General features: G+C 42.2%; 1 protein-coding gene across 2 annotated transcripts in view; it reads left to right on the top strand.

The window, feature by feature from the left end:
• The window catches only part of spidr (scaffold protein involved in DNA repair), a 61082-nt gene that overhangs the window by 36112 nt on the left and 4862 nt on the right, over positions 1-20108 (top strand). For both annotated transcript variants that reach the window (XM_076295279.1, XM_076295278.1), the window contains exons 9-14: positions 1688-1916; positions 2256-2482; positions 10612-10770; positions 13658-13745; positions 14890-15027; positions 16318-16377. In XM_076295279.1, the coding sequence (XP_076151394.1) occupies positions 1688-1916; positions 2256-2482; positions 10612-10770; positions 13658-13745; positions 14890-15027; positions 16318-16377 (901 nt within the window). The remainder of the gene's footprint in view (positions 1-1687; positions 1917-2255; positions 2483-10611; positions 10771-13657; positions 13746-14889; positions 15028-16317; positions 16378-20108) is intronic.

The raw sequence follows: 20108 nt of genomic DNA, 5'->3' as shown, positions 1-20108 counted from the left end.
TTTCCATGAAATAATCAAATTTGTCATTTTCAACATTTGATATGTTGTTTATGTCCTTTTTGCAGTTAAATATGGGTTTATGAGATTTGTAGATTATCACATTCTGTTTTTATTCGCATTTTACACAACGTCCCAACTTTGTGTTAGTGTTGTAGCATCGTCACCCAGCAGCATTCATATGAAGCATGTTGTCAACACAGCCACAGTCTCAAGTTGAGGGGTTGCTCTCAGGACAAGTCTCAGGTTGGCCTACACGGAAGTTTCCTTCACTCGATTCCTTTACCCATTCCCCCAATCTCCTCCGTCCAAACTAGCCCGGGCTGGCTTCCTCGATCACCCACTGAGGCCAAACAGCGACGCACTGAGGTTCGCTGAGTTCATTCCATGGAACACTTTGGTTCTGGTTTTATCCCTCACTGGCAAACCTCCAAATCCACCACGGGGCCCAGCTTGTTTCGCTGATGACGTATCTAAATACATTTTCCCAGCTAAATGGCCATATGACGCTCTCGGGGCAAGCAGAGACGGGTCTGAGCAGAGTCCTGCCCTGGCACCCACCCAACTCATCGCCCCGAGGTGCTCTCACAGCTCCTGACTCAAAGTAGGACCTGTTAAAAGCACCCTGCCAGCTTAACCTTTGGAACAGTTTGACAGTGCCCTGTTTAATTAAGATGAACCTCACTGAGGTTATATAGGGGATTATTGGATAGTTTGTGCCTGTCCCAGGTCTGCTGTGTGTGTGTGTGTGTATGTGTTTTGTTTTGTTTTGTTTTGTTTTTTCTGTTTTTTGGACATTATACAATGTGGAAATGAATTACACATATTACACAATATATTGAAATAAGTGGAATTGTATGAAAATCATATTCTTTCAAGCCACGTCCAGGTTTAATTTTTTGTGTTGTTCCATGAGCAGAAAATCGTTTGTCAACAGACTCACCTCAGACTGCACCAGCTTTGACTGAATGACAGTGATTGTGTGTTCCGCTGGGTACTGAGTGTGGGAAGGATGTGTGTACGTGAGTGATGTGCTTGTTGATACAAAGTTAGACATGTGAAGGAGGATCGTTATCTGTGCGCCTGCGAGTTGTGGCGTCTTGACTTGCATATAATTTTAATCCTAGGGGCTCACCAAGAATCTCTTTTGTGTGCTTTTATCAGTTATTGTTTTGTTTTCCAGCAGCCGACTCAAAAAAGCCCAACAGTGGTATTAGTGAGTTGGAAAACTACATTGAGTGTGTCTGTGCTGGAGTCGGGCTCTTTAACAGTTGTGTGGTCTACACTACACAACACATGCAGTCTAGACAATACAGAGAGGTAGCCTGCACAGTAGCAAAGGTCAAATACTGACCGCAACGAAGAATAGATGTGAATGAATGTTTTGTTTGTTTTCTTTTTTGTATGCATAATTCAAGCAGATAGATCAAATCACAGAGTATTTCCGTGTTGACACAGTGTTGTTTGAATATATGTGCATGTAAAAAACCTAAAAGGTGTGTGGGAGTTTAAAGCAATTTTAGTGTTTTGCCCCTGGGGTTTTAAAAGAAAACATCTCCATGTCAACCGTCTTGCAACCGATGGTTACACCAAATGCAGTGCCACTTGAAGACAGACAAATAGTGCCAAAATCAATCTTTCTTTGTCACACAACACAATTTGCCCGTCTCATCTCTCTCCTCACCATCAGGCAAACACTAATCATGGAAGGCGAGAGATGCCCGGTCATTCTCAACGCCCACTTCAGCCAGAAGGTGCTGCCCCTGGAGAGGCAGAGCCACGTAGCGCCCAGCCCAAAGTACACTCCCCAGGCCCACAGGTGCCGTCCCTACCCACTAAACTGCTGCTTGGGGTTGTGGTTGGAGCAGAGTCAGGCCCATGCATCAACTGAGGGAGACGATGGCGGCAGCAGTAGACAGGTGTGTAGACTTGGTGCTGTTTGTGGTTTCGTCATGCTCTATAATTTGAATAAGCAGGCCCCCCCCCTCCCCAAGGATCTGTCTCCACTTGAGACCTGCGGTACAGGTTCTGAGTCAGGTGTTGTTTATGAAAAACCTTCCCAGGTTTTGTAGACTGGCTTAAGGAGCTTAATTCACAATTAGTGTGAGCACCAGAGTCGTTTCTTGAAGCATTTTGTTCTTCACCAAATAATGCATTCATCTAATCACCATGTAATAATATATCTATGCTAGAAGAACCTGTGTGTGTGTGTGTGTGTGTGTGTGTGTGTGTGTGTGTGTGTGTGTGTGTCCACGCAGGCGGGTGTATGTGAGTGGGGGCGGCCTGAACCTGGAGGTGTTAGCGACTCCCTGCTGGAGGCGCTGGAGAGCCTGGGGCCGGCTGGGGCTCTCAGTCAGCGCCTGGAGGTTGTGCTGCAACGCGTCTACTGCATCCACATCCCACAATCCTCTCCTCTCAGACTCCACGGCCTCTGCAGGTCCCCTCATGCAATCTCCCCCCGCAATAGCAGCAGCAGCACCTGCAGGTATCAGCATGACTGTTTTTATTGCATTCTTTTTCGTCTTTGTGCTTTTCTTCTTCTTGTGAAGCCAGAGTTATTTTATGACATTACAAGTATCATCTTGATTAATCATACCAGTGGTTTATTAGTCAGATATGAAGACTTTATGGTCAATGAAGCTAAATTCACCATAATTCATAGGATTTTCTAAAATTAAATTAACAAATAAATACTGAATAACAATATAAACATGTCGGTTTTCGCTTCATTAAAACCTTCATATCAAAGTTGTATAGAGAAGTGCAAGATTGCGTTAAATGTGAACGAATGAAATGCAAATGACTGTCACCATCACATCCATCAAGACTGATAAATCCTTATCTGTGAAATCATATCAACTTGGATTTAGCAGTATACTAACTAACTAACTAGGCCTAGTTATCTGTGCAGAACCAGCTTCTGTCCTCAGCAGTGCTTCACTTTTATTTAGAGTTTCTTTAGAAAGCTTGGTTGTGCAGGCATGCACAGCAGCACCTGCTGGCCTGCTGTGAGCTCGTTTACTCATGGTTTACGTTTGTGTTCTTGAAGAAAGCAGTGCGTCAGTGCACGCACTCCTCCAGTTCTGAGGACATTGTCCTCTCCTTGGCAGCAGAGGGCGGCGAGTGGGGAATAGAGGGGGAGAGAGCGAGAGAGGGACAAAGAGAGGAGGAGGCAGAGAGGGAGGGAGAGAAAGAGAGTGCTCTAGATTCTGTCAATTACCAACTAGCTATTGAGCCCCAACCTAGGACACAGCGTGCTCCTTGGCTCTCAGGCCCATATGGCACAGCGTAACAAACATGCCTAATGAGATACAGGACTGTCAGTGATCCACAGCCCCATGGACAGGAAGGGAGGAGGCGTGGACAATGAAGAGAGAGAACAGTCCTAAAAGCGGTAATAGGTGTTCATTCGGCAAACAATGTGATCATTCAAATGAATTATTTTGAGTGTTAAAGTTACGGGCGAGTCTTCCTGTATCTGTCATTAAGTTTGAGTCGTAGAGTCGCTGTTCAGAAACAGGATCAAATGGGATCAGATTTGAACTTTGACCCGCAGCCTATCTTGGCCGTTCCACATGAAGGCGAGATTACACACAGGCTAGTGGAACACACTGGCCCTGTTCACCGCTTGCTTTGCTCTAACCTCCAACCCTCTTTTGGAAAAGAAGGGTGGGAGCAGCGTGGGGGTGGGGGGTGGGATTTGTTGTTTTGTTCCTCTGCTGAGTAATAACAGCATGGAGGTGTTTGTTGTCAGGGGACTATGTGTGCGAGGCTAAGACTGGCGCACACACACACACACTCCCACAAACATAAACACGCGCAGTCGCGCACGCACACACACACACACACACACACACACACACACACACACAGGGTTCACGTGGTGGGGTGCTATGGAAAGAGACTGTTCCAGAGTCACTTGACTGGTAACTGGACACCAGCCGAAGCAAAGCATGCTTTACCGCGTGGCCTTGTAAACAGAGATTCAACTGACCAAGTTCCCCTCCGACCCCTATACCCTCCTCGTCGCTGCCCCTTCCAACAGGGAAGGCAGTGGACTCATGGGTCAGGGAGTAGAAGGGGGGGGGCGTTGCTACAGTTTAGCAGGAAGGTGGCAACACTGACGTCACAGAAGTAGTCCTTTCTTAACCTGACGTATATGTGGCACCAGAGAGAGTAGAGCAGCACTCCTTTCAGCTGGAACAGAAGAAACAAAATAAAGACTATAACTGCAAGCGGTGATTGTCAGGGGTCCAAGCCAAATGGCAAGAAGTGCCGCACAGCAGGATGAAAGTGGGTGCTGTAGCTCACCAAATGGACAGAATCTCACGAAATTTGGTGTGCGTCGAAAAGAATGTCATATTGATTGTGGGTACCAAGGTTGAATAGGATCGGACCTTTACAAGATACGATATAGGCAGTAGAGTCATTATAGGCCACGCCTCAAAAGTGGATTGATGCGTATCTTTGGAATGGAGCGACAAATCAAAAATCGGAAAAAGCCAGCCTGTCACGCTACCCTGTTACGAAGGTGATGTGTACCGGATTGCGTAGGAATCGGATTATCGGTCTAGGAAGAGATAGATTCAAAGCTTCACTTTTGAGGTTTTTGAAAATGGCGGGAAAATGTGCATTATGGAAATTGGTGTGACTGGGTTCATTGGATATAGTTTTGAAGGAACAACAGGGAAGAAGAATTTGTCAAAATGTTCATACGGTTACGGAGATATGAGCAAAATCGTAAATTTGCTTATAATCATTTTTGTGTCAGATCATGCATTGATTTGGGACCTATGGTGAAAATGAAGTGTCTGTACCTACAGTATTACGGTTATGGCTGCAGACACAAATTTAGCGCCCCCTCCGGATGGAAATTCAGTGTGCCTCCAAAGAATGTTGTATTGATTGTATGTACCAAGTTTGGATAAGATTGGGCGTTTCTGACATTGGCAGTACCCCCTACAGACAGAACTTTAAAATCAGGCGACATATAAAAAAACGGAAAAGCCAATCTGTTAGGCTTGGTCTATAGATGATTTGTACTGAAATTCGTGGGAATTGGATCAACAGTCTAGGAGGAGATAGATTAGCTTCACTTTTGAGTTTTTTGAAAATGCCGGGAAAAATTTGCCATGGTCAAATGTGAGTGGTTGACTTCATTTGATGCAGGAGTTCTGGAGGAACAATGTGAATTTTTGAAAAAGTCAACACGGTTCTGGAGATATGAGCAAAAAATTTAAATGTGCCTATTGTAGTGCCCCCTATTGACAGAAATAAAGAATAAAGACAGAAATTTGTGAGATCATGCACTGATTTAGGACTAATGGTGAAAATTTGGTGTCTGTACCTATTACAGTTTTGGCTGCAGATACGATTTTGCTGCGGAAAAATAATATAATGAAGGTTAATAATCAGAACAAAAACAATAGGAGTCTCACAGCTTCGCTGCTTGGACCCCTGAAAATAAGACACCCTATGTTATGTTGTTCTCCCCTTTCTATGTATGTTTGCACTGCACATACCTGTTGGGGCTAGACAAACTTTAGAGGCCTAGAGAAGGGTCCCTGGCAAGCGGCTGACCAGAGGTCAATATGTTGCCATGCGTGTTTCTCTTGCGTGCATGTATCTGAAGGTCACAATGACTCAATTGTGATGAACTTCACAGGATTTCTATGTAGAATATTATTGAACAGAATCTTTTTTGACATCTGTAGTTCAGTATGTAGGAAATAATGGAAAATAAACTGTAACCATTCCAAAAATGATCACCATATGTTGTCAGAGAGGAAGGAAACACGATGAATTTAAATAATGGCTTATTTGACAACACTACTCTAACCCGTAAAACCCCTAAAACCCATGAAAAAAAATGAGTTACGGGGCGGAATCTCTTGGAATTTTCGTTTATGTTTTGAACGATTAATTCTAGAATAGTGTATTAATAATGGGCTAGCGCGTCCTCCTATTTGGGTTGCCAAATTAGCAAAGGCCAACTGTCAACAGCTGTCAGTTGTAGTTATGAACGCCTACGAGAGGCAGGTACATTTCCAAAATTAAAACAAGAAACAAATTAAGTGGACATCGGAGGAGCTTCCTGAGATGGTGACGTCTTCGTCAAATGAAGAATATCAAGTCTGACGCAGAGCTGGCCATATTTCTCCACAACAGGTAGCCTAGGCTAAACTTCATCTAAACTTCAAACTTCAGCTAAATGTTCAGCTATGTTACGTTGGTTAGAGGTATTTTTTGTTTTCACTGTTTCCGTAATGTGTAGCTGGGTCATGGTTGGAGAAACGTTTAAGCAGCTGCAGGTCAACTAACGTTAGCTAAGTCTTCATTACATCTGGCAACCCAGAAGAGGCTCGCGTCTGGTAGTCTTGAGAACGTTCACCAGTGTTTTGATTTTGGCCTACAGAACGTTCGGTAACAATCCTACAAATCGCACCTTTAAGATAGCACTTTAACACTTCTATCCCACTAAGCCCCACCACTTAGCCTCCTCTTTTCACTTGAAGACCATCACAAGTGGTGCTGTCACCTTCATTTCCCCTGGCTTGAGGGATGGGTAAAGTACTGACATTTACCTAGGGGAAACCAGACACTGTCCATACAGAGCTTTGGATGGGTCGTCTCTAATTGTTACTCACAGTAGTCACACTCTACCTGAGTAACATTAGATCATGTTGGCTTCCACTGGTTTTTCCTCATCTGCCCTGACATCAGTTAAAAATTATGACCTATTTTTATGATTCCATGCTTAAATAGGACAGATGTTGTCTGCACACACAGATGCTACCTCTTTAAACAAGACCGGGCAACAACATTTCTTAAGCCATGTTTATATCTCCCAAAAGCCTTGATTCTTCATTTGGACCAAATGGATGTAACAGTTGGTTGTTGTAGATAAACAAGGGATAGCAGTGGATATGAGCCTGCTCGACAGCTGTATACAGATGGACGTGTTTTCTAAACTTACAACGTGCTTTAACAAAGTGGCTCATGTGATTATAATTCTGATAGTCTTGGTCCTCAATGAGAAATCTCCACTGGTATCACCAAGAGGCTTGCTTGTTCTCATCTTTTTTGTAAACTTTTGTTAATTTTGTGTGTGTGTGTGGGGGGGGAGGGATCCAACATCCTCAGTTCCAGTAAGAGCTCAAACTGAATAAACAAGCTGAAAAAGAAGTGTGTGCTGGGCCTGAGGAGGGGCTCCTTGGATGTTTTCATGCTGAAGTGGGAACACAATGTGCTTGGGAGATCTGGTTACATTGGCAGCTCCCCTGCCATTGGTTCACAGCGCGGCGGAAGGAAGCCCGCCTCCTTCAGACCTGCCAATGAGACACCTCTGAAGAGCTCTCTGTGCGTGGGGTGCTTGCTCTCAGTGGGGCCGTGTGTGTGAGAGAGAGAGAGCGAGAGAGGGAAAGATCGAGTAAGAAAGAGAGAGTGTGTGTGTTTGTGTATGAAGGGAGAAAGTGAATGTGACTGCGACTGCGCACTCCTATTTGGACAAGCTCAATGGATCTGCACTTCCAGGAAGAGCTCCTTAACTGCTGAGAATTCCTGCCGTTGCTCACAATAACAAATTCCAAAAACCAGTCAGTGACCAGGCAGCCCTGACCAATGACAAGAGACACTCAGAGAAGTGAAGATGCTTTCAGGATTGAGGAAGTGGCGTGGGGGTGAAAGCACGGTGGGTGGGTGGGGGTGGAAATAGGATGGGGGTAAGTGGGCAACTGAGGGGACATAGAGAGAAGAGGTTGTTTATATGGACTGGAGTATGCACCACAAGGCCTCCTCACTCTCTTTACAGCCTTGTATCACTTTCCCGCCTAGTTTCCCTCACAGGCCCTCACAAGCCTGCTCTGTCACAGATAGGCAGAGCGTCTTGTTTTCATTTTTTAATTGGCTGGCCAATGTGATTTGCAATGTACCAAGTAATGTGCCGAGTGTCAATAGAATTTACGGTATGTCTTCTCTGCACTGGCATGACCGATTTGTCAGGTGCCCAGACTTGAGCTTTTCATCTTCATTCCAAGTTTCATTATCTGTTTTTTGTTCCCATATTGATGCCTGATAGACTTCTTTCCACATGACTGCATGAACTGCTGTTCTCAAAGTATAACTCAACGTGTAGAGCTGTCCTTGACCATGCCAGCACAAGTGATGTCTGAGTAACTGGATATATACTATAAACACTCCTATATTTAGGTTCATGGTAAACAATTTAATATTAGCCTGTCTGTCTCAGAAGTAGGGATGTTTTTTTTGTTGTGTTTTTTTATTCTTAAATACCCAGTGTGCTGATTAATGACCCAAGCTTATAGTGTCTCAACATTAATGCAAAAATGCATGGATGTGTTGACGTAACATTGGTGTCAGTATGTTTGTATCAGTATTTTTTGTGGTTGTGTTCCACATTGTGATTTATTGCTGTGTGCAGTTGGATGCCCCAGAATAACCCTGTACCTCTCTCTCTTCATCTGTTATAAAACTGGGGTGATGGGGTGTCTGCTTGTTATTTTCCTATACAGCACTTAGCATGTTAATAAATGTTTTGATACTGATATGGTATTCCATACGAGAGTCAAATATCATCTTTTCTCTTTATGTGATCCCCATGTTAGGACTGGCAACAAAGCCAAATGCTTCGGTTTGATATACAAATGATAATAGTACTAGTTATTTTTGATCAACTCTTAAAGTAAATCGTTTTAGATATGTGTCTCATTTAATATAATTTTGAGATACCCCCAAAGCAGTAGTGTTGGACCACAGTGATTAATGGTCAGTTCAGATGAAGCATAGTTTTGGTTTCCCTGAAACACAATTTGAATTCTTCATCATGGTACATGCTCTGAAATGTCAAAATTATTTAAAACAAAAATATATGATTAAAGGGCCATATTAAAACATAAAAACTCTACATCTACCCATCTCCTTTCCTTACCATGTTCCCTATTTAGACATCAAGCATAAAAGGGATAAGCAAATAAGGTGGCAAAAAGTCAACAGTTAACCTGTGCTGTGTACTCTGGGCTGTGAACCACAGTGTTTACTTTTTATCTTGCCCGAGCACAGGTGCCTTGTCTGGACTTGAAAGCATTCAGCAGCACACTCCCTCAGCACGCTCCCTCAGCACGCTCCCTCAGCACACTCCCTCTCTCAGTCCTCCCTCCAGCACCCTGGCAGGAACACTGCCTGCGCTGAAGGCAGAGCCTCTCACTCGGCTCAAGTTCTTCACCACCACTACCTCCAGTCTGATCTGTCCTGGCCTCCCTGTCATCAGCAGAAAAGCATGCATTGGACATACTGAATGTAGTAAGGGGAGCAGGCGGTCTCTGTCATGTTGTTCACTGATTGGAATGGGGAAATTGCTCACCACCCCAGCCCCCTTCCCCCTTTGTGGTAGCATTCATTCCTCGAAAACTTTAAACAGATTATGTGGTTATGAGATGACAACTGCAAATTTGCGGTCATCAAATGTTGGATAGCCACTGAATGTCACTACTGATTAAATTAAAAGTCTGATTGAACTGTATTGCTGGTTCACTCATGGACACAAGCAGAAATCAAGTTGTCACTCCAAGAATGCATTAATTACAATCATGACATTGTTTTAATACTTGTAAATGTTAAGAGAACCATTCATCCTCCTGATGTACTGCAGATTATTCTTGGAGACTGTTGCACTTTGGAATGGCTTAATGTACTTTACCAGGTGTGTCATTCTTGACTCAGGGAGAGCTCCCTTGATAGGGTGCTCTCTGAAAGCTGCGGCCTAAAACCCAGCAGTCTGGTCAAGAGATGTCGAACTCCATGTTCTTGTGTTTTCATAATTATTTGAGAACATTCTCTGGTCCTTTTTGGTTTGCTCCCATGGGGTTCTGCTGGTTGGGTGTAATGAGCTGATGCAGTGCAGAGCTCGGTGCCGGAGGGCTAATTCTCGCATAATGATGCACAAGGTGCTGGGCGAACAGTTCATAAAGCCATCCGCAAAGCCCCTTCATACCTTTTGTCTTGCTGACATTTCTGTTTCCAAGGTTCAGGGTTTGGAATGCAGCTCACTAGGCCAAGGGTTACCCACTCCCCTCCTCCAGGGGCTCCAGGGTGACTCTGAACGACGTCTCCAGCCTGGCTGCACGCATGGCGGCCCAGTGCTCCACGCCTGCAGGGCTCCGGCTGGAGCCATGTCCACAAGATAATATTTCATTCAGTTACTAATTACTCTTCGGCGGCCCAGCGGATTCTTCAGTAGTCAGCCAGCCAGGCAGGCAGAATGGATAGGTGCCTCTTGTCTAAACCCAGGGCCAGGGTTTTCACATTGTTAACTTACGGTCAAAAAGCTTAGTGGGAAACTCCACTGCTATGATTCACAGATCTCAGTGTCTTGACAAGCTAACACAAATCACCAGCAAGGTGCCTCCATATAAACAAAAGATATTTGACGTCAGAATGTTGTTTTTACAACACGAATGTGAATGGAGATACACTTCAAAATATATTTTTTACCAGATCCTAAGGCATTGTATACAAATTGACTCATGTTAACCCACACATGCGGTGAAGTTGATTACAATTGCCTCTTTGTGTGTGTGTGTGTGTGTGTGTGTGTAGGCTGTGTGTGCTGGTGCAGGATGCCTGGGGCATGTTCAGTGAGGTGCAGCTCCGGGCCCTGACCTCAGAGGAGGAGCTCCAGCTCCTCACCCAGCAGTGGGAAGGTCGGAGCTGCCAGCTACAGGGGCTCAAGGTGCTGCAGCGCGTCACCAGGGACAGGTGAGAGAATGGAGGTGTCTATTGATAACACATGTACCACATACACATACTCAGACCAGGTAAGTTTATGTATAGCAGCGGTTCCCAAACTTTTCCCCCCGCGTACCACCGCCTACATTCCGACTCGGCTCGCGTACCCCCACCATCCAACACATAAAAACGTAACGCATTCAACCCCCCCCCCCCCCCCCCCCCCGCGTTGACAATATTTGTCCATTTCCCGGTTTTAGGTGCATTTGGTCATAGTAGCCTAACTACATCCACATATAATATCTTATAATAGGCCTACAGCAACACCTGACAAGGATGTATTCGTTTGGACAACATTAGGCTATACAGCCTAGAAAGGCTACCTTTAGTTTGTTAAATGTAAAGCCTAGCTTAATGTTACCTTTCTTGCCCATCTGAAATAACTCCTAGCTTTGCTCCTTCCCCCCTATCATTATGACCTGATTCGAAATTATGTATTTATTCATTAATTAATTACAAAAGATTTAAAATTTTCATTTTACACCTGTCCGCCATAGCCCTTTTCATCTCGCGTACCCCCTAGAAGCACCTCGCGTACCACCGGGGGTACGCGTACCACAGTTTGGGAATCCCTGATATATAGCATAGTCCCTTTCATAAAACATATATATACTATAAACAAGAAAAAATTAAGGAAAACAAGTGACTATACAGTATGCTGTATATGCGCACACACACACACACACACACATACACACATTGTACGCTCTGTACACATGCTGGAAAATAATGGTGGCCACACAAAATATTGTCACTTTGGGCACAATTTGGAAATTTTCACTTAGGGGTGTACTCACTTTTGTTACCAGCGGTTTAGACATTAATGGCTGTGTGTTGAGTTATTTTAAGGGGACAGTAAATGTACACTGTTATACAAGCTGTACACTGACTACTTTACATTGTAGCAAAGTGTCATTTGTTCAGTGGTGTCCCATGAAAAGATATAATAACATATTTACAAAAATGTGAGGGGTGTACTCACTTTTGTGAGATACTTTATACATATGGTGATATAGACAAAGACAGTAGGGAAATGAGGGAGCAATCGAAGCATAGAATAGGAACCGTTTCTCTTAATAGCTGAAAAGGGAATCCATGGCATGTGGACTCTCCTGGTCCTCGGAAAGGGCCTTTGACACGCAGTGTATCAGTATCGTCTGGAATGCATGTCTCTCCTCCTCAGAGGCTGTCTGTGCCTGTCACACAACACAACACAACACAGTGCAACATTTATGTTTATGTCACTTGTTTTTTTTTTATATATATATAAATGAATCTTGTACAGTATGTTAGGATACCTGAACTTATCGCCACCATTATCAGTAGTAAGAGTTCAACAGTGCGTCATTAATCAATGGGTCATTGACCTGAAAGACATAAAACAAGTATTCCCAAAGGAAAGTCCAAAGTTCATTGATAGATTGTAAATGGGTGTCACACATAAATGTGTGATAGTACTGTCCTCTCTGTGATTGATAGGATCTATCATTGTTTTAACTAGCACTGGTAAGAACTGGTGGCCAGGGGATAAAAGAACAAAGAGAGGATCTCAGTGGAGACCAGAGGATGACCTTTCATGCTGCATTTGCTCTCCTTTGCCATCATGCAGACAATCTCGTGCTAGAAAATGTTTATTTTAACTAGAGTGCAAGTTATGTAGAATATGTTTGAGAGGAAAGGTTAGAAAAAAGTGAAATCTAAGTCCAGATTATGGATCTTAACCATTAGAGCATCATTGTAAGGGCATTCATTTTGTTCTACTGGTGTGCATGCTTGCACACACACACACACACACACACACACACACACACACACACACACACACACACACACACACCATTAATTGTGTTTGTGTGTGATGATAAAAAAACAACACATTTCACAGATCTTACTGGTAAGACAGTAAGTGCAATTGAAGTTCTTTTTAAAAGAGAATAGGTCAGTGAGTTCTTTTTGCTGCCGAACCAGCCAAGGTTGTAGAGCAGGTTCTATGGTTTTGGTGTCGGAGAGGAGAGAAGGAGAGTACTTGTGAGCTGTGGAACTGGTTTTGAACAATAGCTCCATCATATCGCTGATCAACAACGAGTCTGCCCATGTTAAGGACTCAGTTTTCAGCAAACATCCCCAGACAAGTTGCTGTATTTTGACTAAAAGAATGGAGAGTTTAACGCCAGGATTTGATAGATTTATCTTCAGTTTCTCTTTTTTCTCTCTGTTGCTGGGTTTACTGTGTTTAATCCCTGGTACCTTTGTTCCCTTTTACGTCTTGTGACATCTGGCAGTTGCCATGTTCCACTTTATGTTTTACTTTCTTGAAAGATGAAGCACGTGTGTATGGACTTCACATCCATAAGCAAATTCTGAAGCTATTCATTCTCATTTAAGGGCCTGGCATTTAAAGGTATTAAGAATACAGTCTAGATAGATATAGGATAGTTACTATCTTATATAGTCACAGGTGAATACTAAATTATAAATGCAGTAAATTTGCTGACATTTTGAATCTCCAGAACATCAATAAAGTCAGTGCCAAAAAAACAACATTTATAGGGCGTAGATAAGGAGCGTGTCACACTGCATTTTATGAATCTTGTGATTTATAGGTTCCATAGTGCAGTTAATGAGCTATTGTACTGTGTTTCATGCTAAAACATGGCAAACATAACAGAGCCAAGCTTTCCATCCTATTATCCTATCCATTTAGTAAGTTAGCAAGTATTGTTACTGTCCACTTCTCCTTGATCCAAATCGAGTGTAATGCCACTATCCTCTCCTCTCTTACCTGGACATGCACATGCAAGCAAGCAAACATATCAGTTCCTAATAAGTGTGTTTTTCTCTTTTCTTGTGTCATCAGATGTGCTCCTCTCTTCAGTCTGATTGACAGCCTGTGGCCTCCCACTCTGCCCCTCAGAGTGCATGGAGACTCTCTCAGCTGTGAGGAGGTATACTCATCTACACCCTTACTGCAAACACAGTCAGAGAGAGAGAGAGAGAGAGAGAGAGAGAGGAAAGAACGAAAGAAAGAAGTATGACATTCAAAAGCAGGAATGGAGGAATAGATAGCAAACAGTCATAATTCACATTGAGTTGTTGGATCAGCATTGTTTCTTTGCACAGGTGTGTACAGGTGTCCATGAGGGTATTTAGTAGTCATCTTAGTTAGGGGGTTCAATAATTCCACAAATTCTTCTCCTGTCTGTCCTCTATCTCACTTCCTGTTGAAGCTGCCAACGTCTGTGGTCATCTGGTGTGTCATATTAATGATGCATGTCACCTGCCTGAGTCAGCCAGTCCTTCACGGAGGACAAAAGAGCATGGTAGTTCATGCTCATGGTGTTTTATGATACACTGGATATGGAAAATATCTGTGTGTAGGCTATTCAATAACAGCTCTTAAATTGTGAAATGGGGTGTATTCACCAGATGAAGAGTGAGTTCATTGCCAGGTAAACACAGAAGAGCTATGGTAAAACAACAGAGTTTAGGCCCTTTGATATGTGAGTCATATGTTGTAATTTTAAAATGATTGGTGCTGAGGGCTTTAATAAGTAGGTATTTAGCCTTTCTTGTTCTTGGCTCTTTCTCATCTCCTTAACAAGTGACACCTGTATGGAGAGACCTAAAGGCATTGAAAATGACACACTTTTTTCACCTCAAGTATTCCAAATAGTGAGTGTTTATAGCAAGGTGGAAATTGAGATTGAGTACATGGTGTTGCTAATATTATATTATACTTAACTAAATAGCTAGCTTAGCAGAGACTCCCTGACTAAGACAGGCAGCTAAGCAGCTACCCACTGGTGGAAAAAAAAGTGACCTAAAAGGTTTGACTATTTTTAACTTTGAGCGCCTTGCGTTTGTAGGAGCGGCACATAAATACGCAAGGTGCGTTGCAACGGTCAATATTCATCATTCCACAGAGAATTTGAGGTGTTCGCCTGAGGGTGAAGAGCATGTGTCAGAGTGAATGCCTCCTTTAGGATCCATAGCCCCTCTCTGCTCAAACGGTTTGGTACTCTAAAGAGGACATCCCAAAAGGGCTCCTCGCTGTGGCTTCAGCATGTGGTGTTTTGCTGTGTGTCACAGAACAGAACTGCAGCAGCGGCTCCCAGCTTCTGTTACCGGCTGTCAGGCAATGAGGCGTCAGTGGTGCTGAGTCAAGAGATGCCGCGGTCCCTCCTTTATCGGCCGCCTGTGATGCTCAGCCTCCAGAAGATACTACAGGTAGATCATTTGCTCTCAAGCAACAGGGCCCAACACACACACACAAACACCACACACACACACACACATCACACACTCGTTTCTTCATGCCAAGCACTTTAATCCGTCCTGCCCAGCATTTAATTAGGTTATCAGGCTGCTCGCTATTCGTTTCCTGCGTTAGACAACGTTGTGGTTAGCTTTATTGCAAACTGCTTTTCACTCTTCTTAGAGAATGTTTACAATGTCAATGTCAAAACATCATGTTATATAGAGATGATACTCTTTGTAATCTCCATTGCAGATCTAACTTGAATGTTATGCTACTCCATTTAATTGGGAACGTTTCTGAGTGTGCACGAGAGGGAGAGAGAGAACGGCAAGTTCCAGCTGGCTTGTCATGATGATAATAGAGTACCGAAGCCATGACGTAGTGTTGCCAAGGCAGCAATTTCACTGGATCTAAACAAATCAATGGGTTTTTTTTACACTGTAGGAATCACATACTACAACATATATTCATACCAACACGATCAAATTCGTGACTACAGAGTTTTATTTTAGCATGGGTTTCCTCCGTAAAAGAGACTTGCATGTAACTTCACAGCATGAGGTTAAATTCCTTAAATTCACAGACGTGTTTTGGCTTTATTTTTTTGGCAAAAAACGTCGCTCTTAACAGCCGCCAGTCTTTGAGAAGATGTGAAATATCCACTGGAATTTAGTTTCTTTCTATTACACCTGCCAGGGAATCCGTGTTATGTGGCTAAGCTGCTGCCTAGCAGGTAAAACACGTTTAAATGGATATATTTATTTTTATTAGCTAGAAATGATGCCACATGTCTACATTCAATGCTATTTATGCCACTTCGAAAGTTTGTTTAGATCCAGTGATTCTGCCGTCATGGAAACGCTACGTAACACTTCGGGACTCTATTGATATCTCCTTCTTATAAGAAACTTTTAAAAGGAAGTCATGGAGGCAACAGTAGTTTCCACTACTTACCACTACACTACTTTGTCATTGTAATAATTTAAATGATATAAAACAATGATATAAATCGGCTTACCGACCAATTTTCAAAACCCAATGTGGCCCTTGAGCCAAAAAGTTTGCCCACCCCCACTCTATTGTCACATATTATTCCAGTTTAGTTTCATACTTTTTAAAAATCATTTTAATAGTATATATACTGTATGTTTTCTCAAAGCTTTTCCTGATAAGTCTAAAAAAGCCTTCTTTTTTGCATTATATAATGCTCATGTGAAACTACAACCTACTTTATAAAGAATGTCATCTTTTCTTATCAGGGTGGAAAAGAAGGTGGTCGCTATAGCTTCACAGCAAATGTTGTGTTCAGACGTTTACAGGTAAGGCCACCAAAATGAACATTTTGTGCACGTGTATGGCTGCAAGTGTTGCAGAGTGTCAGTTTCATGATAACCCATCTGTGGTTTTATATCTGGATGTAGGTTCTTTAACGAGACCAAATCATGGTCAGAGGAAACTGTGCTCCACATGTACTTTTCACATCATGAAGGGAGGAGTTGTGAATAGCTGTGGGTTGTCAGGGCAACTTTAATGGAAACATGTAATATTGAGGCTTACAGATGTGATTTGACTAAAGCTGATTCCATCAACCTAGGTCGTATTAAACCCTGTGCGAGGTAATCCAACTCCCTCTAGTGAATTCGTTATTTGACTTTAAGATTTTATGCCAATTTCAAGCGGTTATATTTAGGACTTCCCATTGGAATGGTCAAAATGAGCTTGAAACCGTGGGTCGAAATCCAGCTATGGATTGTCAGACTGTCATCGAGATTGCATATTGAATTGACGGCATGTTCGAAGATTCAAAACTTCTACTTGTGAAGTGTGTTTTTTCACTTATCAGTGTTTTTTACTTTCTGAATGCCGGATGCACGCTTACACCACCTGAGACGTTTTCTGTAACAAAACATAAACTCAATCAAGTGACTTGTGAAGGAGACCTGAAAAGACACTGACCCTTTCTTGCTCTAGATTTATGACATTTCCCAAAGCAGCGGCAAGTAAAAGAGATAGGCGTGTACAGCTAAATTACATCTCTCTCACTCTCTAGAGACAGAGATTAAAAAATGCAGATTCTCTACCTTGGAGTCCCCTGATATGAATATGATATTAATTCCACTGAAGCTTGTCTCAGCATCAGGCCATATGTCCTCACAACTCTGTGTAGCTGTGAGATGCTATCTCCTTTTTCTAAAAGACTAAATCATAAGTAGAGTTCTAGAATATTTTTTCTTGTATTTTTTTTTGTCACATTTAGTGTTTATATAAAATCCGTTTTGTGAGGTGGAGGCAAAAAGAATGCATGCGTGTGGAATGTTGAACACTACTGTACAAATGCCAAGATATTTCTTCTTTTTTTCTTTTTTTCTCCTTTGTTTTATTCTCTGGTAGGTTAAAGAAAAAAAGTCCTGAGTCCACTGTTGGGTGGCGTTAGATTGTTCTAGCATTTGACTCTGGAACAGACTGGCTGTTATCTTTGCCATTGATTCCAAACATGTTTACCTTTGAACTCTTAAAGATAACTAGAGCAGTGGCTCTAACACGTAATGCACACACACCTTTTATCATTAACCATTTCATGTTTGTCTTGAATGGATTGGTATTGTTCTGAAAAGAGTGGGATGGTGAATTGTGCATTATTTACAGAGGTATTATTTAATTTAAATCAGGATTCCTTTGCAATGACCAGATTTGAACTGGAAATTCCACTATGAAAAATTACAGGTATTTCTCAAGTTACTTTCTTTCTCAGGTTACGTTCTTCCTCCTCCGACTTAATATCCCTTCCTATTTTCTAAATGCCAGAGAATCCATTTATTATCAGATAGAGACAACATTTGAATGCAGCTCTGTAATTTAAATACTTAATACTGGTCCGTGTACTGTATTTGATCCATCTTCCTGTCACACAAAACAATAGCTATTCTTGGAATGACCTCTGAAACTGAAAAAAAGGCCTAGTTGGGTATCCATTATCATATGATTTGCATGTGATGCCAGTCCAACCTTGACAGGGAGGAATCAGTATTATCACTGTTGCAATGATAACCCAAATTGACCTATGGGACCTAGATTGTATTGTTACCATCTCAGTGAGAATGGTCACTTTCCCATGTTATTTACTTGGTCACATGTGTAGGTCCATGAACAGGCTGATAATGTGCACCACTACCAAAACAGTGACTGGGAAGGTGACTGTACTACTAACCTTTGAAAACACACTAGCATGATAGCCTGATTAAGGGTTGAGGTGCTTTGAAAGCCAAACATCAATGTAGCGCTATAGACAAGTTAGATTTGTATTGATTATAACCAAATGATTGTGCATTGTATTCATAACCAAAGTGTAACAAGAGCTACTTGTAAGATCTCACAGCGCAGACTCAGGCAAGACAACAGTGTACTCAGTGAAGTGGGTTTATTCACAGGCTGCTCACACCACAGAAAACCCGTGCACAGCAGAACACTCCCGCAGACCAGAGCACTCTTACAATATTTCTATCAACAGAAATTTCTTAATTTTAACTAAAGTGTCTTTCTCTCGTCTCTTTAACCAAAACTCTTCTCTCAAACAAACGTTCTCTTTTGTTAGCGTGGTATCCATCTGTCTGTGGCAGCTTCCCTGGATCCAGCACACTACTAACAATGAAAGGGAGAGCTTTATTATCTAACTCATCACAGCTGTTTTAATTAACCCACTCCAGGCCTGCTCCCTGAACCAATTACCCCCGACTCCCTCCTGCAACCACACCCCACCACCACACAACTGTTGTAACATCATCTGAGAGCAATATACTGTATTTTACACATCACACCACTTTTGGATAGCAGTATGTTTAAGTAAAGATGTTTATATTAGTCAGTGTTTCTTTATAAGCATGTCTGGAAGAACACAGGCACTAAATATTGCTTCGCTTTGTTACCAATTGCAACTTGCTTACAGTGTAAAATTAACCTTATGACACCAACAGGACTAGACATTATATTTCAGATGTTAAATTGATAACCCAAAGTGAAATAGATAACAAGGAATGCTAGCTATTTCCCAACAGATCAACATCCACCTTGGTTCATAATTGATGGTCGACTCAATTTCCCTGAGTATTGTAACCTCAGACACAAAGTCATGTCCATTTACTGTAGAATATTCAGAGGATCAGACCTGATCTCGTGCAGTATGCCACACTACCTGCTTGAGAAGGCCAAACTGGACTACTACCTGCTTGAGAAGGCCAAACTGGACTATTAACTGCTTGAGAAGGCCAAACTGGACTACTACCTGCTTGAGAAGGCCAAACTGGACTACTACCTGCTTGAGAAGGCCAAACTGGACTACTACCTGCTTGAGAAGGCCAAACTGGACTATTAACTGCTTGTGTAGTGAGACCTTCATAGATGATTCAAAATGTAGCCGTGTGTTTGGTCTTTAATCAACCTTATCAGAACTTATGTTTAGACCAACTGTAAGAACTTCTAGCTTTTGAATAAGGCAACTTATAAGTATATCTTCAGTATATTCATTAACTACTGGAGTACACTTCTGCAAAGTTTTTTTTTTAAATGGCAAGTGCTCTGCATTCAAAATGACTTGAAGAAAAATAAGCATTTTTCCAATGACTAGAAGATGATAAATTTGAGTATGTTTCGATGATTAGGGCATCAGTTGTGACACAGGCAGGGATTCAATGAGATACTAAAAATCTACAAGTGATCCTATCTGAATGTGCCATTTCCAGCAAAAAAGCTTTTGTGAAGACATTAGAGATAGTGATGAAAAACGCTGTTTTTTTGGCTCCAATTTTCCTTTTGCATTTGAAAAGGCATATCAAATTCTATATGATAGTTATAATACATGGTAGACACTTTGGACCAAAATATTGTTAAGAAGTATAAACATAACAAAAACGCATGCTTGGCTAAACTCTGAATACTCTTTATCAGTCTTCTTTGATTTCACCCCCAAATGTATACGTTGTATGGAACTATTCTCTTCTCTTCCTTTGTGAAGTGCTCTTGGTTTTGTTCCAGGATTGTGGAATGCTGCCATAGT

The sequence above is a fragment of the Alosa pseudoharengus genome, unplaced genomic scaffold, assembly GCF_046254945.1.
Source record: "Alosa pseudoharengus isolate Yale_2024_CS ecotype anadromous, Long Island Sound unplaced genomic scaffold, YU_APseudo_1.1 YU_APseudo_1.1_scf_2, whole genome shotgun sequence".
NCBI classification, from domain to species: Eukaryota; Metazoa; Chordata; class Actinopteri; order Clupeiformes; family Clupeidae; genus Alosa; species Alosa pseudoharengus.
Note: the sequence above shows the minus strand (reverse complement) of the source record. Positions and strands in the feature narration are given on the sequence as shown.